We start from the raw sequence: 15,834 nt of genomic DNA, 5'->3' as shown, positions 1-15,834 counted from the left end.
ATGCTCATTTACATATAAGATTTAGAATTTTATTCCAGTGAATCTTCTCATTATGCCCCCAAACCCTAAAATTTGAAGGATACATTCCTAAAAATATATTCTAAAAAAATACATCCCTAAACCTATAAATGCCGATCAAACACTACCCTTTTTAATCTTCCCTTCATTTTTCGCATAATTTTCTGATTTTTTACAAGGCTTTTCCAGCAATGCATTAAGTTTTACACTAACAAGTATTAATGTAGTTCCTGTCTTTTCCCGAAAGGACTATAAAACGGCAAGGCTTTTAGGATTTAAGGCTGGGATATAAATACTCAACCCAGGTGTTTCTAAATCACCTTCCACAATCTCAAACGATGCTATACTTGAAGAGCTCTGGCAAAATGTCTTAAATTGTATTCTGTGTTTGTACCAAGTTATGTTATATCCAGAATAAATGCATAAAATAAAGCAAAGCCTGCTGACATATTTATTTTCAGAATAGGTCTGTCATATGAACTTTATCATCATATTTGAAAATCCAGCTGTGGAAAGGTATGCATACTAGATAAACGACTATTGGGCCTTTGCCAGACCACAAAATTGAATCATATAAAGAAAAATTCTAAACCAATGTTAGAGCAATTCATCCTTTTACGCTCTCTAATTAACCACCTAATTTCTGTCAATATCAATATAACAATCTTTTTTATGCCTATTAAAAATTACAAAAAGTTGACAACATTTTTCTGAAAATGCCCACTGAAAGTGATTTCTGGCTTTTAAAATTCTTGTCTTATCTAAAATGTTTCTATAAATATAAATGTCCTATGTGCCCAATGTAATCAGTTTTCCATTTTCAGTAAATTCCGAAGAACTCTTAAAATGTGGGCTCAACATCCTGGTGGATTGTTTCTATTAGAAAATGTGTTAGTTAGAAAGGAATGTCTCCACGTTTTCTAGCCCTCAAACCCAGGAAGGTTAACAGGTTCAAACCTAAGCATCATACCCCTCCAACTAGGAACAAACTTGTGTTTATTACCCCCAAAATACACTGTTTGAGCCAGAGTTTATGGATATGCTCAACTTGAATAATTTTTTCTTTAGCCTAAGGCACACTCTGAGTCTAGCCCCATGTACTGAGTAAGTATCTGAACCAGGTCAGTAAGTGGTTGTGATTAATGCATGCTATGCCTGAGATCTCTGGCAGTTCAGATGTGAAGCCCATAAAATATCTGCCACTTTAAGATATGGACCATTTGGGAAGATACTTTCCACTTTAAATATGTTCATACAAATTAAAGTGAATTTTATTTGATGAAAATTATATGAAAACAATTATATGTTGTCAATTTAAGGAGCCAATAAATGCAACGAATAAAGCCAAGGCCTATTACATGTGGCCTATGGAAATGTGTTTTATAAGATGTGGTTGATGCAATTAATAGAATAAGTCTAGAATGCTGCCAGTGTTGCATGGTCAGAGAATGAGCAAATGCTATCCCTATTATTTTCCCTTCTTTCCATTGCCACTGCGTATGTAATCAACAGAGAAACAGAGGTCTTAGGTATAAGGGACTTAATTTATTTTTCTTCATATTGTTGTAGTTAATATGGAACACCGTACCTTTAGCCTACTGTACCAACGGTACAAAAGATGGTCTTTGCCTTGCCCAGCTCTTTCCCTGCTACTTTCACTGTTGAGCTATATCTTAACCTCTACTTCCCTCAGCCATTGTTGGACTCTTTCACCATTCTGGATTTGTAACAGTTTACCTATGTGTGATCTTAATAGACATTGGGAAGAAAGGAAGAATGGTCTGCTTCAGCACTTCTGTAATCTTTGACTTTCTCTCTACTGATCTTGTACTAACCTTATGCATTTTCTAGAGCCAATAAAAATATTTAAGTTAATGAAGGAGAGAGCTTCTGTTTTAAGAAAGCATGTGTTTTCTCACCTTCCACAGCCCCCATTTACAATAATAAAGAAATATGAAAGCTATAAACCCACATGAAAAATATGAGTGAGGGGCTATAAGCAGACATTTTGAGAAATTTCTGGAAAATAGAAATTAGACAAACAACTAAGTGTTACCCATGTAGCAGGAAGGAAAAAGTCATCAGTTTTGATATACCCATTAAAAGAGCTGGAGCTGAGGAGGAAGCTGGTTTCCAGGCAGAATTCTGGACTTCATGGATGAGCTTCACTGAAACATCAGAGTACAGCAGGAAAAGTTAAGCACAGGATCCAAGAAACAGAGATTACATGCAGGAGAGAGGCCAAGCAAAGCTCTGTGATGAAAGGTATGAAGTATGCCCCCGGAGCAGCCAGCTGAGACTGGAACAAGAGGATGTAGCACTCCATGCAGGAAAATTCTAGAAAGGAAACACAAAATTATACATTAAAATATGATCTAAATGCATTGGCAGAATGGGTAGATAGGAATTAGAGCAGTGTCAGAGTGCTATTAATATTTCCTCCTCTTCCATAATAGGTACCTGAAAATAATGCCTAAAGAAGACCAAGCAAACAAAGAGAAATGACAATCATATTATTTAGAAATATGTTGTTAGATACCGGAATAAACAGCTAAATGTTCAGAGTTTTTTTTTTTTTTCTCATTGGTGAGGAGTGATGGCAATAAGAAATCTACGCAATTGTCTTACTTTAATTAAAAAATTGGTAACATAATTATGAGATCTAATTTATGTACTAATTAAAAATGAAAATACTCCATTGTGATGAGCATACACTTAAACAACAATTCCTACAGAAAAGTATACCTTTTATGGGTGTAAAGCCATCAGTAGATATCAAGTGCCTTAACCACTGCACATCCTGAAAGCACATCCTAAGAAAATAATAATACATATCATCAAAGATTTACATGTAGATATGTTTACCATGGTACTTTTTATATTAATGAACTTTATAAACCAGCAAAATATGCAATAGGAAAATGATTTAAAAGATTATGGTAAATATTTTTAGTAGGTTAATAAAGAGGTTGAGAATGAATTCTGAGAACCCCTGACTATTAGATTATGAGTTGCCTCTAGCTCCCTTGATCAAAGAGAAACAGGCTTTCATGTGCATACTTGGCATAATCCCTGGAGAGAGGTATATTAAGAAAATGTTTTGAAATGCTTCTTTTTAATTAAAAAAACACATGCTATAATAAAAAAGATTATGGTGTTATGCCTGGCACATAAAAGATTAAATGTTTGTTGAACTTCTAGGGAAAGAATATTTTGTAGTTATTAAAATCCATATTTTGCATTTGAAAATATATTTAATGATATGGAAAATATTCATGATTTCCATGAAAAGAATAAAAATTACATGCATCACATAATTTTTTTTTTTTTTTTTGAGACGAAGTCTCACTCTGTTGCCCAGGCTAGAGTGTAGTGGTATGACCTCAGCTCACTGCAACCTCCACCTTCCAGGTTCAAATGCTCCTCCTGCCTCGGCCCCACTAGTAGCTGGGATTACAGGCACGCGCCACCATGCCTGGCTAATTTTTGTATTTTTAGTAGAGATGGGGTTTTGCCATGTTGGCCAGGCTGGTCTCGAACTCCCGAGCTCGGGTGATCCACCCACTTCGGCCTCCCAAAGTGCTGGGATTACAGGCGTGAGCCACTGCGCCCAGCCAATCTTCATTTTTAATAAATACAAAATCTACATAAATATACATATAGATAGAAAAATAAGAAAATAAGATACGTCAAAATATTAACAAAGTTTATTTGTGGGTACAACTTGATCTTTGACTTTTAAAGAAAATTTTAATGACAATAAAATGAATGTGTGTTACTTTGAACAATTAAAAAATGAACATGTGTTACAAATTCAGAACATATTCTGAATAAAAACATTAGAAATATTGTATTTTCTTATACAATCATTTTAATAAGAAGTATGAAAGTTGAAACTATAATAAGTATTCCTATCTAAAATATTTTGGTTTACATATTCTTTTTGACCTAAGGGTAGAGGATGTTATTTGCAACTCATCCAAATTCATCTTTAAAAATTTAACAAGACAGTTCAGTAGTCTATTTTTACCATAAATCTATCTTGAGAAAGAATGATGATAGCCTGAAGGTTACCATATATTCATTAATTTTTTTTAACTAAATTAGAGAAGAACATAATCCAAACAGTCTTATCCTTTCTCTAAACCTAAAAAAAAAAAGTTATGAAGTACCTTTTGAACTTTTCCCCTTTGGTTTCTCAAAGCATAACATTTTTAGTTCCCATGAGTAAAGTACATACTTCAAGCTATAAAGTGTGAGAACATTATCCTGGAAGCAAGATAATGCTAAAATACCAAATATATTTCAACATTGACAACTTTATAACTTTTATAACTTTGAAGGCATATCAAAACAATTTAAACACGTTTCCTTAACATTTACAATGTAAAACCAACTAAAACTGTGTACTAAGAGGGAAAGCGCTAACAACTTTTCTAAAAATTCTTATAATTAACTCTTATTAAAATGTGTGTGTGTGTGTCTGTGTGTGTGTCTGTGTTTGAGCAAAGGGCTTTCCCATGATATTTTCCTATTCATCCTGAATCACCTTCCTAATAAAATGGAAAAGTATAGGGCCAGCTTGGTGGCTCATACCTGTACTCTCAACACTTTCAGAGGACGAGGCAGGAAGATTGCTTGAGGCCAGGAGTCTGAGACTAGCCTGGGCAGCATAGTGAGATCCCAAATCTGAAAAAATACCAATAAAAAAAAATCCAGGTGCAGTGGCACACACACATCTGTAGTTCTGGCTACTCACGTGGCTGCTGTGGGAGGATTGCTTCAGCCAAGGGGTTCTAGGTTGCAATGAGCTATGATTGTGCCACTGTACTCCTGCCTGGGTGACAGAAAGAGACTCTGTCTTAAAAGAAAAAAAAAAAAAAGGAAAAGTATTGCCATTACTCTTGTACACACTGATCTTAAATGTTAATGGTTTATCATAAGTTTTTCTATGTAATTTCAGAATAGAAACCTATTTTAATTTATATTGTTAAAGGATGATTTAGGCTTGAAAAGTTAAGCATAATTGATAACTTCTATGCAGAATTTAATTAGCCTGAGTTGTAAATTAACAATATCTTTTATATATGTCAAAGTGTTATGGTTAAAAAATCATATTTGTTGAGAAATTCTTTGCCATGAGGGAAAAAAATGAAAGAAATAAGTTTGAGTTGCTCCTAAAAATTACAGACAATTTTCTGGATACACCATAAGACTCTAATCAATGCTTCATGGAACTGAAAAGTCCATAGGTAGGCCTGGCTTTGACTGAAGCTTCCTCCAGCATTTCAAACACTGTCTTATAATTGCACTGTTCGAGATATTGGCTTCCTCCTGGAATTCTATGAGGCAGCTTTTCATTCAAGTACAAATCACTGTATCAATTCCAGTCTCTTCTGATAGTTACTATGGAAATACAAAATTTCTTTCTTAGAAAAACTAGCAAAAGTTCCTTATCTATATTGAGTTATCTTCTGGACCACTGCCAACATTTTAGGTAACCATCATCTACTCAAAACAGAAATATCCTCTTCCTTTCTTTCCGTTATCCAACCAGTCAGCCCTTTGGGACTGGAATGGCCACATGGCCACAACTTAGATGTTTTCTCCTTTTCCTACTTCTTGGTGGAAATGTTGGGTTCTGGATTGTCTACAGTTCCCCCTTGGTCATCAGATTAATGAGCCAATTGATCCCCTTTCATGCTTAAGCCAGTTTAAGTTAAGCTTTCTGACACCTATTTGGGACAACTTCTGGGAAAAGGCTATCTTTTAGCTAGTAGTTGAAGTATTTAATTTTAATATCAAATTTATTTTTTCTCTTATGGTTTGTGCATTTTGTGTTTTTTAAAAACTATTTTCCCACCCAAAGTTATAAAGATAAATCTCCTTTACCAGTGTTTCTCCAACTTTAATATTCATATAATCACCTGAAAAGTTTTCAAAATGCAGATTTAGCTTGTAGGTGGTATTGATATTACTGTTTACAGTCCTTTCATTTCTCTTTTCACATTTATGTCTTTAATCTACCTGAAAATGATTGTGAATGGTGTGAAACAAGACTAAATTCATCACACACACACCCCGTCCACATAAATAGCCAGGTATTCCTAGAACTTTTTACTGAATAATCTATCCATTCCCCACTACAGTCAGTAATACAGTATTTGTCATACATCATATTCTGTAGAGTCTGTTTGAGGCCTCTGTACTCTTCAATTAGCCTATTTGTCTGCCCTACAACAATTGCTATAAAAATTTTAATTATTGTTATAATTGCTACAATTAGGAAATAATTTTAAATATAAGACAAATCCCCCACCCTGTTTTTCTTCCTCAAAGTTGTCTTAGCTACCTTTTCTATTTTTCTCTTCTTTAATATGCATAATCTTAGACTCTGGGGGAAAAAAACTGTCAAGACTTTGAGATTACTTGAATTAAAATTATAATCTGGGTGAGAATGAATCTGTATTGAGTCTTCCTAACACGAAGATGGTATGTCTACCCATTTATTTAGGTTTTCTTTAATATTTTGTTTTTAATTTATATAAGTTTCATAATTTTCTACATAAAGTTCATGCACATATTTTATTACGTTTGTTTTTTTGATACCATTTATCTGTTTTCTCTCTCTCTCTCTAAATATATATATACATATATATACACACACACACATATACACACATACTACTTATATATATATGTAGATATAAATATATCTACATATATATGTAAATGTCCACTTATGGCTCCTATCTAGAAGTAAAATTGGTTTGGATATATTGATCTTATATCTAAAAATGTGCCAAATTCTATTAATTCTAAAAAACTGTCTGTAGTTTATTTTAGTTTTTCTACATAGCTCTTCTAATTGCTGAAAATCAGTGGTAATGAGAAATCTCAAATGTAGCAAAGCAGACAAAGTAAAAAAAGACAGATTCCATAAAGAAACAAAGATAAAAATAACAGTAGATTTCTCATCAGAAACAATGCAAACCAAAAGACCATGGAGGGCCATCTTTAAATTACTGAAAAGAATGAAAAACAACAAACAAAAAAAACAAAAGTCCCTATTCATCTAAAATTGTATCCTTCGTTTGAAAATGAAGGTGAAATAAAGACTTTTCCAGAATTCATCACCAGCAACTAGTATTACAAGAAAAGTTAAAGGAAACCCTTCAGGCAGAAGGAAAATTATATCAAGAAGAAATGTGGATCTACATGAAAGAATAAATAGCACTGGAAATGGTAAATAGGTTGGCACATATAAAAGACTTTTTAAAAATTATTTAAACCTTTTAAAAAGATAATGGATTGCTTACAGCAAAAGTAACGATAATGTTTTGCAGTTTATAACATATGTAGAAGTCAATGTTTGACAAAAAAAGGCTTGGCGGGCGCAGAGAGAATGAAAAGTATATTATCGTAAGGCTCTTATGTTATACTTAAAATGAGTAGTATAATATTTGAAGGTAGCCTATATTAAGTTAAATATATATACTGAAAAATGAGTAGTATAATATTTGACAGTAGCTTATAGTTAGTTAAATACATATACTGCAAATCTTGGAGCAAACACACAGACACACACACAGACACACACACACACATACACACACAGGATACTTCATAAGCCAAGAAAAAAATAAAAAACATTAAAAAATATCCAGTGAAAAATAATTCAGGAAAAGTGGCAAAAAAAGCAGCTAAGAACAAATGATAAAAACAGAAAACAAATATAAGAAGGTGGTAGATTTGAACCATATCCATAATCAAGTTAAATGTAAATAATCTAAACATTCCAGAGATTTTTAGATTTGATAAAAGAGCAAGACCAAATTACGTTATCTTCAGGAAACCCACTTTAAATGCACAGACTCAGATACATTAAAAGTAAAAAGATGGGAAATAAATACTGTAGTAACACTTCCTAAGAGAAATCTGGAATGGCTGTCAGACAACATAGATATCAGGAGAGAATATTACCAGAGATAAAGAGGGCCAAATCATAATAAGTCTCTTTATCATGAAGAAATAGCAGCCCTAAATGTTTATGCATTTAAAAACAGGTTTAAAAATATATGATAGAACCGAAAGAAAAAATAAAAGTTTTTTAGTCTTCATCTACAGTTCTAGTTGGAGACTTCAACACCTCTCTTTTTCTTTTTTATTTTTAGAGACAGGATCTTGCTCTGTCACCCAGGCTGGAGTGCAGTGATATATTCATAGCTCACTGAAGCCACAACCTCCTCAGCTCAAGTTATCTTCCCACCTCAGCCTCTCGAGTAGCTAGGACTACAGGTGCATACCACTATGCTTGGCTAATTTAAAAAAATTTTTGTAGAGACAGGATCTGGCTATATTGACCAGGCTGGTCTTGAACTTCTGGCCTCAAATGATTCTCCTACCTCAGCCTCCCAAAGTGCTGGAATTACAGGCATGAGTGACTGTACATGGCTACACCCCTCTCTCAGTGATGAATAAATTTATAAATGGATGTTATAAACATTTAAAACTGCTCCTTAAAAACACTGTTAATGAAATGAATGAGAAACCACAGAGTGGGGGAAAATCTTTGCAAAACTGTTCAACAAAGGCCCTTTACAACCCAACAGGAAGACAAACAACCTAAATACAATAGGGAATATCTTTGAATAGACTCTTCACCAAAGAAGATATACTAATGGCAAATAAATACTTTATGCTCAACATTTTGGACAAATGTAAGCTAAAACTACCATGAGAGACCATTACACACTGTTTTAATCACCCCCTATTCACCATGTTGGTGAGGGAGGAATTCCCACCTAGGGTTATGGGAAGGTCCAACACAAAACCCAGCACAACGCAGATGAAACTGATAACAGCTTATTAGTCATATGTACTCACAGCTTATAGGGGAGGACACTGCCTGCTCTATGGAGGTTGAATTTGGGAACAGAGAACAGCTGAGAGATGTGGGAGGCAGACTTTGTAATATGAAGAGGGTGAGACATCCCCTGGTTCCCACAGGAATATATGATTGGTTTCTTGGAACAATTTCACAGCTGGCATGGAACTGAAACCCTGCTACTCAGGGGTAAGTGTCTGATCCCTCTGTTAAGGAGTGGTTGTTTGGCTAGGGTACCTAATCCATGGAAGGAGAGTGAGGAGGGGATCCTCTGGTTAGGCCATTTGAAACCTTCTCAGTTTACCAGATGTCAAGACAGTACATAACACTGTGCCTTAACTTTTGGTTTACACCACACACGTCCACTAGAAGACTGACAAAATCAAGTGTTGGTATGGATGCTGAGCAACTGAAACTCTCATACATTGCTAGTGGGAAAAGCAAATGGGCCAGCCAGTTTGGAAAAGAGTTTGGCAGTTTTTCATAAACTTAATCATAACTTTACTATTTGACCCAGCCATCCCACTCCTAGGCATTTACCCAAGAGAGGTAAAAACATGTGTCCAGAGACACATGTTCCAGTGTTCATAGCAGCTTTATTTATAAAATGGAATACCTCCAAACTGGACATATCACAATGTCCATCAACTGATGAAATTGTGGTATGTTAGCACACTGAAATATTCATTGGCCATATAAAGGAATGAACTACTACATACAACAACATGGATGAATCTCAGAAGCATTATGCTACATGGAAGAAGCCAGACACAAAAGACTAAATATGGTATGATGATATTAATATAAAACTCTAGCAACAGCAACATTAAAATGATGGAATGCAAATCAGTGGTTGCTGAAGGACAAGGTGAAACCCAGGGCTAACCTAATTAGGCCTATCAAACTTAACTTGCCTTGTTTGTAGTCACTTGCTTCTAGTTGATTTTAAAACCTACATAGCGAAGTCAATGCAACTAAGCAATATGTAAATAAACTTCCACTAGTTTCCTTATAGATAACATCTCTGATGTACAGGTCACCATAGTAATTAATAGTTGCTTGTTTTTCAGGAAATTAGGATCAGCTCTTGTCCAGTTCAAGCTGACTGACTCCACTGAGCCTCCAATGGCCTGTATGAATGCCCAGTGAGTGCCCTTTTGACATCAGAAGGCCAAAAACTCCACCCTCAGATTGTGCCAACGACACCATTTTGCGAACATGGATCCTATGAAAAGCCATGAAACTTAACTGCACTCGCACAGATCAGCAATTACCTCACTTTTCCTTACCACCAATTAACTTTTTCCATGCATTGGACTGCCTTGCTCCTTTATCCCACAAATATCCCTAATGCCCCAACTTCAAGGAGGAGAATTTGAGAGGTGTTCTCCCACCTCCTCACTTGGCTGCCTCATGAATAAAATCTTTTCTCCACTGCAAAACTCATTGTTTCAGTGATTGGCTTACTGCAGGATGGGCAGAACGTGCCTGGTTTGGTATCAGAGGAATGACTGCAAAGAGGCATGTTCTATATCTTAAATATGGTGGTGGCTATATGAATGTACGACTGAAATTGGAGAATTTTATTGTATGTAAATTATAACACAATAAATGCTGATGCAAAAACATGAGGGGGGAAAACCTCTCAAGGCCTTAGTTTCTAATATCAACAATCTCTCAGGGCAGCTGCTGCTTCAGGCAAGCATAATACTCTGAATTTCTGCTTCCTCTTCTTTTGGCCTTTAGGGATTTCTTTTAATTTCCTGTGATATCTGCGATAAATATTTATTATATTTTTTTCAAGAATGTTTGATGATTTGTTGCAGGAGTTTTTCATATTTTTTAATACCTTGTATGCCATATTGCCGCAAACAGAAATATCATTTTCTCTAAAAATTTGCTGCCTTTTAGTGCTTTAAATGAGACCTGTGTACTTTTTTGAGTAACTTTTCAAAAATATCATAAAATTTCCTCACCTTTTTATTAGGAAAATCTCACATTTAGGCTCAAAAATATCAGTGCTTAAAGTATGGAGAAACTATTTTAAAAGTTACCAAGTTGGGCATTAATGCTACATACTATATTCTACATTTAAATATGTTACCAAATACAGAAATGTAGTATAACAATAAAGTTGACATTAAATTAAAATGAAATTAATTTCAGATATTGAATTTAAAAATCAGCTAACAGTTGCTTACAAAATTTGAATTCTATCATAATATGGGGGATGGGAGGACATCTTAATTGTTTGTCAAGCCACAAAATAAAATAAGAATGTCCTATGTACCAAGCATTGTGCTAAGCATGGAGAACACATCAGTAAACAAAATTCAGGATCTCTTTTCACATAACACTCATAGTTTAGCAGGGAGGGCAACCTTAAGCAACAATTGCAAATAGTAGGTTTATAATGTACAAACCGAAATGAAGAAAAATTACAGGGTGCTTTTCATAGCATAAACAGGGAATCTAAACTATTCTAGGGACCTAGGGGTCATTATTTGGAGGGAGTTATGTTTAATCTGAAGCCCCTATGATGAGTAGAATTCTACCAGCCAATGTGGTGCAGAGGATAGGAAATGAAGAGTGGAGAACAAATGAACATTTTAGGTGATGGAACAGCATTTGTAAAGTCACGGAAAGCCCATCACATTCAGAAAGTGAAAAAGCATAGTATATAAAAAGTGAAGGTGGAAGAGAATGATGATTTTAAAAAATGGTGCGAAATTGAGAGGATAATTGGAATACTGAAATGCTTTTAAACTTTAAACATTTTTCTACTTTCTCATGGCAGTGTGAAAAAATAAATTTTAAACATTTTGATGTTTGTTACTGATCTTCATTTAAAAGCCCTCAACTGTGGTGTTGTTTTAAATGTCCTAGTGTGAATATCAACAAAAAATGATCACAATTTAAAAACAATAATCAGATTCTTACCCAGTAAATCAAAGCTTACTTAAACAGAAGATGGCAAATCTGAAGCAAGACACATATTGATTGGGTAAAGTTTAAGAACTCCTAGTGGTTTCTGTTTTCCTCTCCTCTCACTCTCTTTGCACCTAATTCATCTATGGAAACTGCCTTCTAAATATTGTATTTTCTTAAACTTAAGACGCTTTTTTTACTCCTTCATTTACTTCATTTTACTACTCAAATGAGGTTTCCTTGACAAACGATTTTCAGAAAAAGTTTGTAAGACCATATATTACTGAATTTTAAATTAAATGTGAAACATGGATCTCTAATAATTGCTTTCCATATCTTCAGAAAAGTCACCCTATGACATAATACAGAAAAACAAATATGTATGCAGAATATTGCCTGTTGTACTTTGGGCAACATAATTAAAAGTAAAAAACTAGGAAATTTTTCAACATAAACACAGATATTTCAAAGATGGAGGCTAATGGTATGAATTGCGCATGCTTAGTAAAGAATCATTATTGATGAGGACCAAACAAGTTATTTGTACAAAGCTTACACCTAATTTTGAAGAAAGGATGTTTTAATTCCTATTTATATATTATTTGACTGAGGAAAAAAAATCATTTAACTAAATGCATTCAAAACCCTAAAACGCTAACCAAAGGTGCTAAGGAGTCCAAGATACTAAATGTGAATTACAAGAAGCTGTATATATTTAGATAAAAGCAATTCCAGAGAATCTGAATTTGAAGGCTTAGATTCAAATGTTAGTTATAACATTTGTTATAATAAAACAAGAAGTATGTGAATGTAAACTAATATTTCTTGAACTTAAAGTACCTACAAATTTCTTTGGGTTCTTTGTGTAATGCAGAATCTAATGTAGTAAGCAGGTCAAGAGCAGGGCTTGAGATTTTGCACTTCTAACAAGATTCCAGACGGAACCAATTAGGCAAGATATCAGATTAAACACTAGTGTAGTATCTTTTTGCTATCTCTCAGTCCAGATACTAGATTGAAGATAGTCCTTAAACTGGAAGTACTACATTTGCTCCAAATCCCATTATTTCCCTCCATCTCCACTGTCATCATAATTCAAGTCACTCTTACTATGTTTCTTCGATTACTGTAATAGCCTCCCACTGATTTCTCTGCCTCTAGTTTTGCCCCCTTACCCATTCTCCATATTAAAGCAGTAAAATAAATCCTTCAAAAACTCAGATCTGGTTATCATATTCTGCTGCTTAAATGGTTCACTAAATAAGATACAAGCTGCCCCTTGGGCCTGTGTCAACTGACCTCTAGACACACACACACACACACACACACACACACACACACACACACACACACACAGCACACTCAGTATGCTAGCCCTAGTGAATTTCTTTCAAATGCTCTTCCTTTCAAGCCTTTGTTTATGCTAGTCCTTTTGCGTAAACCATCTTCCCTGGCTATATTCTGTTCACTCTTTAGGACTTAAGATAAACATCACTTCCTTCCACGCTGATCAGTTTGATGCCTAGCCTTATCACAGTACTACACATTGCTATTGTGTATTTAACTGTCTTTGCTGCTTAGCTGTTAGCTCGGTAAGAACAGGAACCATGTTTATATCGTTAGCTCTGCCTATATCCAGTGCCTGGCACTAGTAGACACTTCAATCAACTTTCATTCTAAATGTATTTATTAATCTATCAACGAGGTATTCATCTTTGGCTGACTCTTTTCTAGAATTCATGATTACATCTTCCTTCTGTCAATACATTTCCCATAGAAAAGAATATAGTATGATTGACCAGGCCCTAGCTTTACCTTAATAAAACCTTGCTTTATCTTAATAAAACCTGGCTTATCTGGAAACCTTCATTATAATGTATTTGATATTCATTTAGTCAACAACTAATTATTAGTACCATTTAGTCTGTAATGAATAAATAAATGGTAGGCACTAGGTGAAACAAACATTAGAAAAAAGACTGAAAGCTGGAAGACTAATGAGGATTAAAGTCATACAAATAAATAATAGCTATAAAGTGGGTATAAAAATCAAAAGTATAAAAAGGGCATTAAAGCAGCAAAGAGACAGAAGTAGATAATTTGGCCTCTACAGTTGAGAAAAGCTTTTCCGAGAAAGGTATTTGGTCTTTGAGGATAAGCAGAAACTTGCCAGATGAAAGGAAAAGTCATTCTAGACAAAAGAAATGGTGTTTGAAAGCACACTTTTAAGAGAGTTCTGTGTATTTATATTCTCTATAGAATTGTAGAGGGCACTGGAAACAAAGACTTCAAAGAAAAAGGCCTTTGCTGTCCAGCATAAAAAGCTGGGCTCTACTCATTATTAACAGGAGAAACACAAAGATACATTTTTAGCAGCAACATGGCATAATCAATTTTTTAAAAAATACACTTTCGTATTGGTGTGGATACACTCAAGGAGGCAAGATCAGTGAACAGTGCAAGCAAAGAATGAGAAACCTTGAATACAGTGGTAATGGGAATGTATGAAATAATATAAAGGATTGCACAGTATAAATAACAGGGCTTAGACAGGGGATGGACTAGTAGTAGTAGTAGTAGTAGTAATCTTTGAGTGACAGTCTATGTACTGTTTTTGATAGTGAAGTGTGGCAGAATATGCCATTTTGGCATAAGATTATTTTGAGCTAAAGGCACTTGAAAATCAGCAGATGCAAAAGAGACACTGCCCTCCCGGCACCAGGAAAAAAGAAGTATCACTGAAGGGAGAAAACTTCCATGTGAAAGATGCCCTCCTGGTACAAGGGCATTCTTGCTACCAGAGATGAGTGGAGGTGGAGAAAAACCCGTACAAACAGTCCCTGTTAAAATAACTTACCTTTGTTTAGCCTCTTCATACATTTTAGTTACTTTTCCACAATTGCTGCTCTTCGTTCAACCTACTATACAAGCATTTAGGTTTTGCCACTTCTTTGGATGTTCATTTTCCTATGGGGGCTCCCATGTACATGGGAAAATCCATTTGTCTCCTGCTAATTTATCTTATGTCAATTCAATTCTCAGGCCTAGCCAGAGACCCTAAGATGGTAAAGTTTTGCCTCCCATACAATAGCAAAGGGCATGCAAACAAACGTCCTCCACCTTACGAGGACTTACAGAAGGTAATGCTTTCTCATCAAAGTGGGGAATGGGAAAAATGAAAAAAAAAAAAAAAAGGTGAGCCAGTCATGGGTCTAAAAATGATCAATCTTTACTATAATTCAAACTAATAGAGTTTTACAACTGTAATTACAAATAACTATTCCATAGCTTATTTTAAAACCTTTTTTTCATAAATATCCTAACAGAGATACAGTCTTCGAAAAGCTCAGAAGTTTCAGAGACAAGATAACCAACACAGAAATACTGTTGATGGGGAGCCTGGAAAGGAGAGCTACCTGGGGCAAACATTACTGGGAAACTGCAAAAGTAAATCTATAGGGACGGCCAAGAGACATAAGAAACACGTACAGAATTCTGTTGCATTGTCCCAAGTGCCTCAGGGTTTCAACAACAAATATTTAAGAGCTACATCTCATGATTTAATAAGTTGATTTGCACTCCAACTACATAACAACTTAAGTGAACTAAAGGACTGAAACGAATTAGGAACTATTCCAAAATATTCAGCCTTCTCATCACTCTAATTCCCTGACTGTTCAACTTTTCTGTGATTCTCTACTTTTCTTCTTACCACCCATCCCTCTAACATAAAATTAAAATAATTTATACATTTGGGATACTTACTGAATAAGTCCTATGTTTAATATTTTACATTTAAATGATTAAAAAGCAAAATCAAATTAAATTTTTACTAGTGATTTAGTGGACTTCACTGAGAAAAAAAAACCATATATATATATATATATATACTCCTAATTCCCACAAGTATTAGGAATAAACATAAGTCATAATAAAATTAATATGAATTTTTAAAAATTTCCTCTTCAAAAACAAATTTGCATGTTCTGAATGTGCTACTG

At 34.5% G+C, this 15,834-nt stretch overlaps 1 protein-coding gene across 6 annotated transcripts in view; it reads right to left on the bottom strand.

Annotated features, from left to right (window-relative positions):
- Positions 1–456: 456 nt before the first annotated feature.
- The window catches only part of CEP44 (centrosomal protein 44), a 50,129-nt gene continuing 34,751 nt past the window's right edge, over positions 457–15,834 (bottom strand). For all 6 annotated transcript variants that reach the window (XM_055385855.2, XM_055385857.2, XM_019025876.3 and 3 more), the window contains one exon: positions 457–2,355. In XM_055385855.2, the coding sequence (XP_055241830.1) occupies positions 2,242–2,355 (114 nt within the window). In that variant the 3' untranslated portion in view covers positions 457–2,241. The remainder of the gene's footprint in view (positions 2,356–15,834) is intronic.

Source organism: Gorilla gorilla, chromosome 3 (assembly GCF_029281585.2).
Source record: "Gorilla gorilla gorilla isolate KB3781 chromosome 3, NHGRI_mGorGor1-v2.1_pri, whole genome shotgun sequence".
In the NCBI taxonomy this organism is placed as follows: domain Eukaryota; kingdom Metazoa; phylum Chordata; class Mammalia; order Primates; family Hominidae; genus Gorilla; species Gorilla gorilla.
The sequence above is the reverse complement of the archived record's forward strand: the minus strand, read 5'-3'. Positions and strand labels throughout refer to the sequence as shown.